Consider the following 14,203-nt stretch of genomic DNA (forward strand, 5'->3'; position numbering starts at 1 on the left):
CATTTTTCTTTAGCATCTAGGTGTATAATGACAAGATTTGATACTTTAGGAAATCTCTCAGGTTTGATATGAAAACACAGTAAACTAGACTAAAACGAAATGTGTGCTGTGATTGAAGTGTGCATTTTGACACGTAGGTGGCATCATCATAAATGTGACTTGAATTTGCCTAACTTTTTCAATTATGAACTTTATTTTTAAAATGATACTTTAAACCGGTTATTATTATTATTATTATTATTATTATTATTATTATTATTATTATTATTATTATTATTATTATTATTATTATTATTATTTTATTACCAAAACAGTTAAATATACATAATTGCACAGGTAAGTAAAAAGGGTTTCAAAAAGGGAGGTAAGGCAGTGTGTTAAACTTGTTACTTATTGTATCACAAAATACTGTATAATAACACTTTAATGACACTCACATGGAAGTATACTATGTAAATGTCAATTAAGGATACTGTTCATTAACAGGGTTATTCACTGTTGCCAATTAACAACCTTCAGCATAATGCTTCACATTTAGCACTGTTAATGTTCTGTTATTGTTGATTGGAGGCCATGCAGCACTGATGAAAGAAGAAGAGAACTTTTAAAGCTTTACTTTCCCATTTCTGGGAAGGCTATGAGATCACTGGACACAAGTACTGATCTTCCCTCTGATCTACTACGACAGCGGTAGACTCAGAATCCAGTTTGCTCATTGTCACTGTCATCATAGGCTTTGTTGTTTTGTCCATCAGTGGATGACTCATAGGGGTTCTCCACACCAGGTTTTTTCCTATAAACACAGAAAACAATATTCCTTAACATTATGCACATAATTAATTTAATTGGAATATTTTTATTTTACTCATTTAGTCACCAAGTCTATGTGAAGTCAAGATATCATTTGTGAAAACGGGCAGACTAAAGCTCTGATGGTAAAAACATACAACTGCATAGACAGACTTGTAATATCTACATATAATTAAAACACACATACACAACTCATCCTGTTAAACCTGCAGCTCGAAGTCTTCTCTTCACAGTTGAAACTGAGACTTGCAGAACAGCTTTAAATTTTAACCCATTTTATGTTCCCTGAAAAAGGCCTTTTTGTATAATTCTGAAATGTACATTATTTTTCAGTTATCAAGCTATTCATTGGACTTGAATGACTTGAATTGCAGTAAATAACTGGAAAAATTGAGCAGTTCTAAAACTTTTAACCGGTAGTGTATATTTGGGTCTACTCACTTCCTGCGCTCCTTGACACCAGAGACGACAAGGTAGACGCCGGCTACCACCACAATGCCCATAACCACACCAAATACCACCAGCCACACCTGCACAGGTTGCTCAGTGGGTGAGGCCAGTGTTGGTAGGATACCGGCAAACTCCAGAGTATTATCACCTAACTTGAAGGCGTCGTTGATCCGGCCTCGAGCTAACCTGGAATAGATTTTAAATGACTTTACTATTGCTTTACAACTCATAAACAGGCACAGGCGACATGACTGCCAGGTTGGTTATTTCAGGTGTAGCAGGAGGCAGTTAAATTACAACTCTTATAATAAAAAATAAAAAAAATAATATGTTATAAATTTATGCTGTTGTTATAGCTGTGCCAAGACATTTTTAAAAATATTTTAAAGAGTTTACAATTCATTTCATAAGAAAAAGGTTTGAGCCATAGTATGGATGAAAAGTCAGATGATCACCAAAGACACCCGCAACTAATCCTGTAAAGACCATGGATGTGTGAATAAATGAGCAATTTGATGGCAATTTGTGCCATGTTACTGAAGTTCAACATTTCCATCCAGCTAAAAACTGCAACTAAAAAGATTTTAAATAAATGAATTAGCTTGGCTACTGCAGCTACCTTAGGATGCTGAGCTCAGTGCTTTTGGATATTCTGTATTTAGCCACTCACGCACTTGATCCTCACCTGATGGCTTCCTTCAGCTCATTCTTTGGGATGAATTCAGTGGGTGTATTTGGGTTTTTGGCGAAAACGTAGAAAGAGATTCTGGGAGTCTCCTTATAGGTGATGACATTAGTTGTTCTGCATGTGCAAACAGAGAAAACTCAAACCAAACAATTTTTTTGTTTTGCTTAAAGCACAAAATATCGACCTCATACTGACGTGAAAGGAAGAGTCTTGTTCTTCTGGCTGTAGTACTGCCTCAAGGCATAAGCAATGTTGGCCCGGAACAGGTAAAGCTCATTGGCATTCCAGGGGTACTGAAACACATAAAAAAAGCAAAACAATGGGCATGACGTTAAACAGACAGTATTTAACTTCATAAGTGCAGAATTCCTGCAAAATTTCTAGCTCAATGACAATTTTTAGTACTCACAGCATCATCGCCCATTGCAGAATTTAAACTTAGTCTCACTTTAATTGAATATTCTGGATCTGTAATGGGAACAACAATCAGTTAAAGACATTTTAAAGATGTATACCTGTATGATAAATGTGCTCCAGCATATTACATTAACTAGCTTAAAGTCTAGAAATAAGGAAGAACAGATAGCTGTAGGGGTGAGGACCCAAAAGCTGACTTTTGATTTTAAGATTTTAAGAATCGATGAAAGCTTAAAGGCTAACAGGACCAGGAAAAGTGTGAGAAGTTAGGTGATAAATTAAGGACATATGGTTGGGAACAGAAGACTGTGACACTAATTAAAATGTTGTCTTATTTGAGTATAAAAAGCAAATTGTAAAAAAAAAACCCGGCATTTTGAAAGCTGTATTATGCTGGACGATGACAACTAGATTCAAGTAAATTACTGTCAGTTCTAAAGTTTGTGTACAAATAATTCAATGCACTTTACACGTGCAAGTACAGACTACAGAGAGTTTCCTTCCCACATCCAGTCTTTTATCAAGTAGTGGCATCAGGAAGAGCGGTATCAATCTCAAGAAACACTAAATACTATTACTTCAGATAGATGATTTTAGTGCTAATAACTTTCATTTTGGGTATCTTTTGTACTTACATGGATCTTCACTCCAGCCTACCACCCTGTTGCGTTTCTTGTTATCTGCCTGCAACCACTCATAAAGTTTATGGAAATAGTCCAGCAGAGGTTGGGCATCCATCTTTGTGGCACCAGATATTGCTTGCAAAGCCCTGGTCCAAGACTTAGACCTTCCAAGTTCTAACATATTCCTAGAAGAAAACAATGAGGATGATGATGATGATAAATTATTCCACCACTTTTAGATGTGAAGAACAAAAAAGTAATACAATGTGCTAGAGCAAAATTGAAATCCTGAAGAAATGAAGAATGAAGAATGAAGAAAGGGAAGTTGTATGCACCTTAGCTTGGTTCCTGCTTCGATAGAATTAGTGATGTCACATGCAGACAGGTCGCCTGTGTGACCGGCCGCATCACAGAGCGCTTTTTGGAACTGAAACTGGTAGATGGTTCGTGTGAAGTACCTGGATCGAAAGCAGTAACAAATGGACACACACACACACACACACACACACACACACACACACACACACACACACACACACACACACACACACACACACACACACACACACACACAGGTTCAGTTTAAAGTGAACTGGGAACTGCACCAAATGGTCATAACTGCTATAATTTAAGAATTAAGTCAATCCACAATCTGCAGTGTTACTGACACAAAATGCAGCTTTAGATTGGGATTGTTACCTGATGAATGAATAGTCTCCAGACACATGGAACAGAGCGGGTGGGTCACAGTAAGTCTCATCTCTTGGCACTGGCTCCATCACCCCAACCATCTCTCTCCTATTAAAACAACACAGAATCAATAATACAAGCTGTCAGGCCTGCAGTGAAGCAGCTGCTAAACTGCACAAAATGAAGACCTTCTTTTATTTCTCTAGTTTTCAAGTCACTTCCCTACAGTTATGCCTGCTTTGTAATAACATTTCTGTTGTGTTTTTGTTGTAATTTTGCCCAGCTGCCAGCAGAACCAATCCACAATGGATTTTAACTTGAACAATTAAGATGTGGTTGAAGTGCTGACTTTAATTCGAAGGATTAACTACGGTTTTGCATTTACAGTTTAGGAGTTAGAGACAAAGGCAGAGGCAAACTTTTACATTTAAGGACTGTTATTAAAACTTGGATTAAAAACTCCTTTGTTCTTGGTGGCTGCTTGAAGTCTAAAACCCATGGAAATCAAAAACCGTGTCTTCACTTAAAATGTTCTCACAGGTCTTTATTGCATCAATATTCAGTTGCTGCATTGCATTTAATAACTACAAAGAAGGCTCTGTTGTGTTGAGATTAGGTGACTGGTTTGCACCTTGTTGTAAACTCTTTGCATTTCCAGTAAAGAAGGCACATCTACGTTATAGACTTCCATAATGGTACAATGACCTTCTTGAGAGTGTTGTGATGTTGTGGAGGAAACATTTTTGCCATGATCTCCTTTAGTTGTCTTCTGTGCTCTTTTAAGCCTTTTGGTGTTATCGAGCTGGCCTGTGCATTAATTCTTTTTAATAACTTTGATTTGGTCACTCCTATTCTTTTTAACAGGTTTATGTTGGTTTATTCAGCATAATTTGGCCTACTTTACTTTAAGTCTTTGAACATCAAATTGAGATTCTAGTGAAAAGCAGACAAATTTAAATTCAACACTTCAAATGAACTCTAAATCTTTGGATTCATTTTTCATGAAATTGAATTCTTTCTTTTTTTAAAAATGGCTGTAATTCCTAAGTTTGCATGAACAGTTTGCATTAAGTGCAAGAAATTCTGCACCTCATTTGCATATTGTTTGATTTTAAAATCTCTATAGGGATTTTAAAATCAGATGCAAAAAAAATAGTTTAAAAAAAGTATGAACCTAACTGTAATCTGATGACATTGAAGTAAACTTTATACTAAATATTGCATAACTCTGCTCACTTCATCTGCCACCAGCGTTGCATCCATTCATCCTTGGTGATGTTCCCTGCAAACACCTGCCACCTCCATTCCTCCAGCATGTAGGTGAAAGGCAGGGTGGCCACAATAGTGAGTGCCTGTTTCAGCAGAAAGTTGATCTCTGTGTCTGTAAAGCATTAAACACAAAGACAGTTTATGATTCAGAGTGAGAACGTAATTACATTTTACAAATGCTTTATTTTTATGTTTATGGCCTCTTTATCAGAGACTGTAAATCGATGACAGTTTGAATACCAGTTAGCATAAGGCTGCAGGTCATCTTATCCTGATATCGCATGTAGTGCTTAAGTTATCTTAACCCTACATTTAATAATCCAGACACATTGCAAAATTAAATCTGCAATAAATTATTATTTTTTTTGCTACGCAGAGGCAATAAAAACAAGGTCAACGTGTTCATAATATCTAAGTTCATGTTGACAACTTGGTTACTGGCCAACAGCTTATTATGCAACAAGGGGCAAGCATCAGGACAGAAAAATCAAGCCAGTGCCCAAATGCCAAAAACGGCAGTTCCTCAGGTTGTCCTTTGAGGTTGTCTGTAGAAGTGAGACACCAGCAATTGCGACTACCTGAGTTCTAATGTTGGGTATATATTGAATGCTCCTGTAAAATTGAGGGGACAGAAAACTAAAACAATGAGCTGAAAGAAGTTAAAATGCTGCATACAAAAACTGCAGAGTTAGGTGATTGCTCTCTGTAGCTTACTCGTTCACCTGTTTCTTGTTATTATAAATCTATTGGTTAAAGCAGCTTTAATGTTTTGAAGCACCAGTGCTGCCCGCAACGGCTGTACCTTGATCATAAACAAAGTCAGCAGGCAGGAGATTCAGGCTCTGTAGGTGTTTGGGTGTTGCAGCAGAGAGGGACATGATTTCTCCAACAGCCTCGTGGAAACCCTCATTGGCTCCGTCCCTCAGAAGGTAGGACAGGTTGCGGTAAGCCATCTGGTACTGGTTGTGTCCCATTTCATGGTGTGCTGTGAGGTAGTTGTCCATGTTAACCTGGGTGCACATCTTGATCCTGAAGATATCACGGGAGAAATGCTGATATCAGCAATTACATTGTGTGACAGAGACACTTCATACTACTGTGATCAGCGACCAGTAAGAGAGCAATAGTGAACTAAGTGAACTCCAATCACTAAAAGCAGAATAACTAATTAAAAAGAGGTAGAGGACTTCAGTTTTACACGCAAATTCTTTTCCTGTAATTTTAAACCAAACTGACACACGAGTAACTATAAAATTATTTTGCTTATTTTGCATTTTGAGAAACGTTATTCTAGGCAGTGTTGGGGAAATTATATGAATATTTTACAACCTAGACTTTGGTTATCTTTATCAGCAGAAAAGGATGATTCAGCGATTAAATAGCATCACAACATCAGTGTTCCAATAGGTTTATTTTTATGGCTATCATAATTCCCAGCTGCCAACTTGCTTTAACAAAAGTCGAACCTAGATAAATAGACAGATGGATAGATAAAGCAAAGGTTCTGAGCCACCTCTTGTTCTTCATGTCTTGCTAAGTTTTGCTAAGACAATGAGCATCAAATAACTGAAGTATGCAGGCTTGGAAATACAGTATAAATGGCAAACACAGAGTTTGTACAATTCGATGGAGCTTGAAAGTCGACATCTTGTATATACACCTTTTTTCCTCTTGCCTAGGACAGCTTGAACTCTCTTAACAAGCTTTCTGTCATTTCTGTCAAGGACCCTTTGCCGCCTTTCTTTCTGGCACTGTTAGCAACTTAGGTGTTCTCTTTGCCAGCTCCTTTAAGTTTGACAAGCAAGTATCCACTATAGTTAAATCTAGTTTCTACCAATTGCGTCAAATCTCCAAGGCCAAGCACTACATACCACACAAGGACCTTGAGAAACAAATCCATGCTTTTGTGACCTCTAGATTAGACTACTGTAATTCCCTTTACTTTGGTCTCCACTCCACCCTTCTTCATAGCCTTCTGACAAGGTTTGCCTCTATCACTCCAGTCTTTGCTGACCTGCACTGGCTCCCTGTCAAATACCGAATTGAGTTTAAAATTCTGTTGCTTACCTTTAAAATCATAAACAATACTGCACCGTGCTACTTCACTGAACTCCTTCGTCCATATACCCCTAGGAGAGCCCTAAGATCATCAGGACAATTACTCTTAGTGCAGCCTAGATCCCGGCTAAAGACCAGAGGTGACCATGCTTTTGCCCTGGCAGCCCCGAGCCTCTGGAACAATCTTCCTGCTGCTATTTGCGCTTCTAAAATCTCAGATTTAAATCTTGGCATTTAAATCTCAGTTAAAAACGTACTTGTTTGACCGAGCATTTTCAGTTAGCTGGTGCACTTCCCCTATATTTTACCCTTATGTTACTTATCTTCCTACTAATGTCCCACTGCATAAATACCCCCACCTTATATTTATGAATACCCTGTAATTTTATCTTCTAAACCATGCTCTAATGTTTTACTTCTTACTCTGTCTGTACCTTTGGGGTTTTTTGTACTCTGTTATAGCCTTTCATAGCTATAACTGTTATAGCCTATCTTTCATCTTATGTTTTAACCTTGTTGTGAAGCACTTTGGTGTACCTTTGGTTTTAAATGTGCTATATAAATAAAGTTGTATTGCATTGTATTTCTTTGTGAAGTCTTCAGGAATAGTTCTCCAGGCATCTTGGAGGACATTCAAAGCTCTTCTTTGGATGTTGGCTGTTTTTTGTTCTGTTCTCTAAGGTGATCTCACACTGCTTCAATAATGTTAAGGTCCGGGCTCTGGGGAGACCAACCCATCACTGATAGTGTTCCATTGCATGCTTTTCAATCAATAAAGATTGATCCGGTACACTTTTACTTTATCCGAAGTGTGTTTGGGATCATTGTTGTTGCCAACCAGACAAATACCACATCCCACTGTGGATCAAAATCAGAGTCTCACTGTATCTCTCTACCGATCTCCTCTTTATATTTTGACACTGATTTGAACCAGAAAATTCACATATGGATTCATCGCTGCGTGAGATCTGCTAACACTGAGTTTCAATTTTACAAGGTGCCTTAAGAAATGTAAGTTTTGTTCTTTGCTAAGTTGTTAGTTGTCTGTAGATACAAAACTGGTTAACTCATAAAGAAATGACAGGTGTCTTAAGACTGTTGCACAGTAGTGTAGCTGTGTATACTCTACCTAAAGTCCTTTCTGTTTCCCATGTCCCAGGCTGTGGGGTGACAGACCACATTGCGTCCATCATCGGGATGTACAAACATAGAGTCAGTCCAGAAGTTGTCAAACATCTTGTAAAGGCCCACAGACATGAAGAACTTCTCAGCTTCTTGGAAAAGCTGAAGCTCGGTCCAACCCTGAAATTTAAGATGACAGGTAGGGAATTTCTGAGTATACATATTTATTTTCCATCCATCCACTCTATCTACCATAGGACAAGACACAGGGTACACCCTGGACAGATAACCCCAAGTCACAGGGCTGTCTTTTTTTTTTATATAAATAAAAGGTTCTGCAATACCTTGTCCACCATAGACTGACTGACATCGATATCTGGTTTGTCAGGATAGGGCACTGTTAGAGAATAAAGGTTGGTCCAGAATCTTCCCCACATGTCACCTGAACAACCAACAAATAAGAAAATTATTTTTTCATAAATTTTCTCCTTCTACAGCAGACTGTAGCTTTTTATATGTGCACAATGCATGTGGGTGGATCAGTTATCTCCAGCTAAAAGCCACATGTACAATATAATACGTGTGTTGGCATTATTTTTCTGTAGCACAGAGAGGTAGTGATAATACATGAACAGCAGAGGGAGACACACTTTCAGTTCTGAAATTATGAGACCTTGCATGAACTATCTGCTCTGTCAACAACATTTTTGTTGTTACAGTTTACAGATTACAGTTATATGTTGTCAATTACTCTTTTCTTGTCGTCAGGTATCCCACAAGCCCCATGAACAAAGACTCTACACTTAAACCAAGGATCAAATAAGAAAATATTACAGAAAGTGCAGACATGAGGGAGCAATGATAATAGGGGGAATCAAATGTAATACCCCGCCCCCACACACACACTCAAACGTTTTCTTTAAAAGTTATTTGTAGCCTGATAATCAGAGAGGACAGGAAGTGAAGATCTTAATTTTCTGTATATGACGAAACAGATTTGAATCTTGACTCTTTCATGATAATGATAAGCTCCTGATGCCGCTCTCAAATTTGTTTCGCAACTGTGCTGAATTTATGCCAAAAACACCAACTCTGTAAAATTAAAGCATATAAAAAATGTAATTATGAGAGTAGTAGGTGAATATTTAATGTCAGTGTCTTTGGTTTCATTATTAGCTTTGAAACCAGAAACAAAACATACCCAGCAAGTGGGCTGGGAGAAATCCATCTGAATCAATATGCCCTGGATAGACCTCCATAAGCTTGGCTCTCACATAGGCATGCAGCTCCTTGTATAAAGGCAGGATCTGTGGGGGGGGGAAAAAACCCCAGTGTATTATTCTTGTTACAATTATTATAAATAATTTATGTTAATTACGTCACACAGTCAATAACCAACTGCACATTCTAACTGTCTTTAACACAGAGGCACTGAAGCGTGAAGCATGCGTCACACAGACATGGACGTACCTGTTTGTATATTACACGGACATCTTCCATTAACTCATCGCCTGTGTAATGGTACATGATGTCGTCCTCAAGAGTCTCATAGTTGTATCTCCAGTAAGCGCCATAGTCTTCAAAACCTGCACACAATAAGCGTTTGTGTCAGAGATCGAGAAAAAACACCAAATTAATTGCTTTTTTACATTTTTTGGTGTTTTTAGCATTGATGGTAATCACACTTATAAAGCATAATGTAAGATATGACACTACTAGTGTTACATGAGCGAGATGCTGCCAAAGCAAAATTAGACCTCAGTGGGGGAGGAGTGGTCATGATCGCTGAACACTATCAGCTCTTGTCTCACTATCTTCACTGAGAATCAGTTTATATCTCTACAGGTCCCTGATAAAGTTAGTCTGCATCAGGACACACCGCAATGAAGCTTGTCTGTTATTCATTATTTTTTCATATTAGTTCCTCACCATTTAGCTTGGCAGCTTCATTCTTCAGATCCACGTAGTCTTCGTAGAGAGGTCTCATCCTCTTTCCTACTTCTTTCCTCCAGCCCTCCCACACATGGAGACGTTCGTCATAGTTTCGACTAGTGGCCATTATTTCGTCCAGTCCTGTAAACAAGTAAAGACACAGAGCGGTGTCAGGGCAGGCTCACACTGAAGTGAGAAAACAGAAAAATGCCCATATTCTCCCCCCAAAAAACTAAACTAAACAAAAAGAAAAAAAAGTAAAGTTGGGTTTGTTCCTGTATCCATTCTGACACTGATCAAGAACAGGTGTGCGCCTTGGGCAAGTAGGCAGTCCATTACAGGCTTAAAAAAGACAGACAACCATCCACACTCACATTTACCCCTACGTCAAATTTAAAATCGCAAATGCATCTAACAGGGAATTCTATTGGATCACGGGAAGAAAGTCAAGAACCCGGATAAAAGCTGTGCAGGGCAAACAGAAAGGCCCTCACCAGGCCACAACATTCAAACCCAGAGCCTTCTGACTGTGAGGAGATAGCGATGAATTAGTGCTATTTTATTATTTTATGATGATTTCATTTACTAATCACACGTGGAGCTGCCCGCTGCTGCGGTCCCTTGTGACGAAAGTAGCTTTACTGCAACAAATACAAACTTTTGTCCCAAACAGACACATTTTCATCTTCTTAGCGAATAAACTGCTCTCCCTGTCTTTGACAGCAGCAGGCAGCCACTTCACTACAACAGGTCCTAATAAGGAGAGCTTACCTGGCTCCAAAGTCAGACAGTTAAGCGGGTTGTCAAGCATACACACTGTGGCTGTGCTGTAGATTGTACTCATCTCACTCATGACTTTATTCAGCTACAGGAAGATATGAAAGAATACACAGCGATAAAATGTTTCATTTGGTGTGGAAGACTACTATATCTGTGCAGTTTGTCCAAATGAAAATTTGCCAAAGTTGAATTTAATATTTAAATAGTCTTACATGTGCAGCTTTATCTGCGGACAAAGCACCAGAGCCTTTGTCTTGTAGGGAAATGAGCTGTAATTTGATTTCCAGGTCGTTGACCTGGTCGATGGGGTATTTCTGGGACTCTTCAGACATTCTGTTGTAAAACGTGCCCCAGATCGCTCCCTGTTCTGCCTGTGGAGAATAACTTCAGGTTTTATTACTCAGTAACAAAATAACCACATTTTAAAGTAAGTGTTTTCCAAGTGCTGACCTCTTTGTCTGCGTTCTCCTGTGTGATGTTGGTGTTGTAGGCCCATGATGCCAGCGAGTACTGGTACATAAGGTCACTCGCCTCCTTGTCAAACCTGTCCAGGAACTCCCTCGCCTGGCTCTCCACGTCTGACTGAGCAGAAACAGCACAGGACACGGCCAGGAGCGTTACAAGGATCCTCGGAGACATGCTGGCTGCTTCAGCTCCACGCAGACAAACTCTCACTGAGAGGGAAGGACTCTGTTATACAGTTTCATTAACCTTCTGTGCTGCCTTGGCCTTTGGACAGTAGAGCCATAACGGAGGGTGTATCTGAGTTTTCATTTACAGATACAATGTTTCAGAGAAGCAGCAAACATCAGTGGCCGTCTTCACAAGAGGGGAAGTCTTAGTTTTGCTTTGATAATTATCAAGATCTTTTGTAAGCTGTACAATTAGTTACATGTGCACAAAATGTGCTGTTTTGATGGGGCCACTTCCTCAAAGGTTTTATATACTTTGGCTGGAAGTGAAAGGGTTGTTGTTATGAACAAGACATCAGTCTTATCTTAATTTTGTATACTTCATTTTGTTTTACTTCATTATTTATTATTACTTCACTTTATTACTTCTCCTTTTTGGCTTTTTTCTTGTGTCTTTAATAAGTTTATTAAGTTCATGTTGTTTATTTTACTTCCCATTTGGAAAAGAAATAGAAAAAACTTATAAAAGACTTGCATCAGCTTTAGCTTGCTTCATATATAAATCATATAAGGCTTATATGAATTACTCATGAAAGTGGCCACTTTCTCATTACTTTCATATATTGTTGTAGGAAGTATCCAAAACATACAAGTTTCATTTATATAATTTTTCAAGGGATCTTATATCTGCTTTCACTCTTGTATGCTTTTCATACAAGTTCAACACAAGAGAGATACAAACTTTATAAGATTTATATATATCTTTTCCGTATGGGATTCTTGTTGCTTTATGTGCTCTTTTAATCTCAGAACCCCAAAATGCAATCATTTTCTGAGGTAATTTTACATGTAAAGCAGAAAAACAGAACACAGTAGCTTTAGATGAGCCTGAAACCACTTTATCAGTTGGTGACGAATTTCCGAGCACTAGATAAAATTGCAAGTCATGCGCTGTTAGGTCTTAAATACAGATAAGTAATCAGCCATAAGGACAAAGTTTATGCCATATTTATGTTTATTACTAACTCCAAAGATTATTTAATACTTTCTGCCTTTCTCTGCTACAAACCAATCAATAATTGACTAAAACATCGGTAAAATAACAAGATAAAAGCCGTCTGAATTGTTACTGCATCGACAGCAGCAAATTCGACTTTCGAAAGACTTTCTGGTTGAGACTTGGGCTATTCTGAGGAAAGCTTGATTTTGAATGTTACATTTGTTATTTACTTCTGCTATTAAAGTGGCAGTTTCCAAATAAATGTTTCTTCCTTAGCAGTAATTTGAAACACTGGTGCAACAGTGCCCTCCTATGGAAACTAGCGGCATTACAGCACTTTCAGCACTTCTTTCCGTCTCGCGGTTAAAAAATATTTAGATCCTCATGAACCCTAAAAATCGGAGGCTTTATTGGTACTTCCTCCTGTCTACACTCGGAGGGAATCTATTCTATCAACAATTTAGACATAAAAATGTTTTGTTCCGTGTAAAAAGCACAGCCAGGACGATGTGAACCGTTTGTTTCATTGTTACGCCACCAAACCTTATTTATTTATTTAGGACACGCAGTCTGTGCAAGTACAAAATGGGAATTTGGGACAATAAAGCTACAAACCAATGCTGTGCAGGATGTAAAGATTTGCAGTTCCCTTTGACAATGTTTTCACACACACACACACACACACAAAGAAAAAAACGATATTTATGTTTAAAACCAGGAACTTTTTTTAATGACGGGGAAAAAATACTTGTGGAAACCTGTAAATTTCTGTAACTGTATCTCGGGTAGCTGCAAAACCATCATGTGGACAAACCTGCCAAAGTTCTTGAACATGCTTTTTGTGCTAGTTCTCAACATTTTAGATATCTCCAGGAAAGCATTTCTCCGTGATGACACAAAAATTCAGACCACGGACTGTGCATAGGGTTTATGTTCGGACACAGTAAAACTACCCTATTCCAGGTGATAATCAAATCATAAGAAAGACTTGTTATGGTCAGATATCATCTTATCGAGTTATCAATTTTATGACAGAGTTAAGTGACTTCAACTGATAAACTAGCTGACTGCAGATGTGTGAGTTCACTCTCACACCAACACGTTCTCACTCCCAACTCGTCAAATGTGTGACGCATGGTCAGGCTCCCTCTGCTTCACTTATCGACGCTTACTAGTTAATAAAGTTTTCAGTAAAGTGTTTAATCGCAGCCACAGACTGACAGCAAATATCTCGATTAGCTTCAGCACATCTGTAATAAATATGTGCAAGTTTCAGTGCTTCGTTTAAACTGTATGATACTTATACTGACCCAGGGTCAGTGTAAAATACAATCCTACCTGTGTGAACAAAGCCTGGCTCCTTAAATCCTGCATGACAAACCTCAGGATGCAGGTTATTATTACTCTTTCCTGCTGGCACACCTGTCACACCTGAGAGTCAGCTAGAAACTTACAGTGACGTGGACATCGTGCAAAGACTGCCAGACTCTGTAATACTGCAAATGATCAGTGACTCATGTTAACACTAAACTCTAAACGGTACCTCTGTGTCTCTGTGTGCTGAACATCTAGGATTGGGTCAGGCTGCATCAGCTGAAGCTGTTATTTGTATATATCAGTATTTTTTTATTCAGGTGTGGGGAAAATACGTAAGACTGCAGTGAAGCGATGCACCAGATTAATCCCTGGCCAAAGGTATCGTACTTAAATCAGACTACTGATCCAGCCACAT

General features: G+C 38.4%; 1 protein-coding gene across 1 annotated transcript; it reads right to left on the reverse strand.

Annotated features, from left to right (window-relative positions):
• Positions 1-369: 369 nt before the first annotated feature.
• On the reverse strand, positions 370-11,478 carry ace2 (angiotensin I converting enzyme 2). Its single transcript, XM_085411634.1, has 18 exons — positions 11,290-11,478; positions 11,052-11,210; positions 10,831-10,924; positions 10,057-10,200; positions 9,598-9,713; positions 9,329-9,434; positions 8,472-8,569; positions 8,135-8,307; positions 5,750-5,976; positions 4,915-5,059; positions 3,688-3,786; positions 3,324-3,446; positions 3,001-3,173; positions 2,358-2,416; positions 2,144-2,241; positions 1,946-2,062; positions 1,252-1,446; positions 370-793 (listed from the first exon to the last, which is right to left on the reverse strand). Exons 1-18 carry the CDS (start codon positions 11,476-11,478, stop codon positions 697-699), a joined length of 2,412 nt encoding a protein of 803 aa, XP_085267760.1. The 3' UTR covers positions 370-696.
• Between the last annotated feature and the right edge of the window lie 2,725 nt (positions 11,479-14,203).

The sequence above is a fragment of the Rhamphochromis longiceps genome, linkage group LG1 (assembly GCF_057381845.1).
Source record: "Rhamphochromis longiceps isolate RC_006_pf linkage group LG1, R_longiceps_female_GT1.1, whole genome shotgun sequence".
Lineage (NCBI taxonomy): Eukaryota > Metazoa > Chordata > Actinopteri > Cichliformes > Cichlidae > Rhamphochromis > Rhamphochromis longiceps.

Excerpts from the sequence above, each read along its gene's own strand:
- ace2 (XM_085411634.1), bottom strand. The coding sequence starts at position 11,478 with ATGTCTCCGAGGATCCTTGTAACGCTCCTGGCCGTGTCCTGTGCTGTT. Across the intron at positions 11,211-11,289 it reads AGGAGAACGCAGACAAAGAG|GCAGAACAGGGAGCGATCTG; the intron begins GTCAGCACTTGG and ends TATTCTCCACAG. Across the intron at positions 3,447-3,687 it reads GGAGACTATTCATTCATCAG|GTACTTCACACGAACCATCT; the intron begins GTAACAATCCCA and ends CTTTCGATCCAG.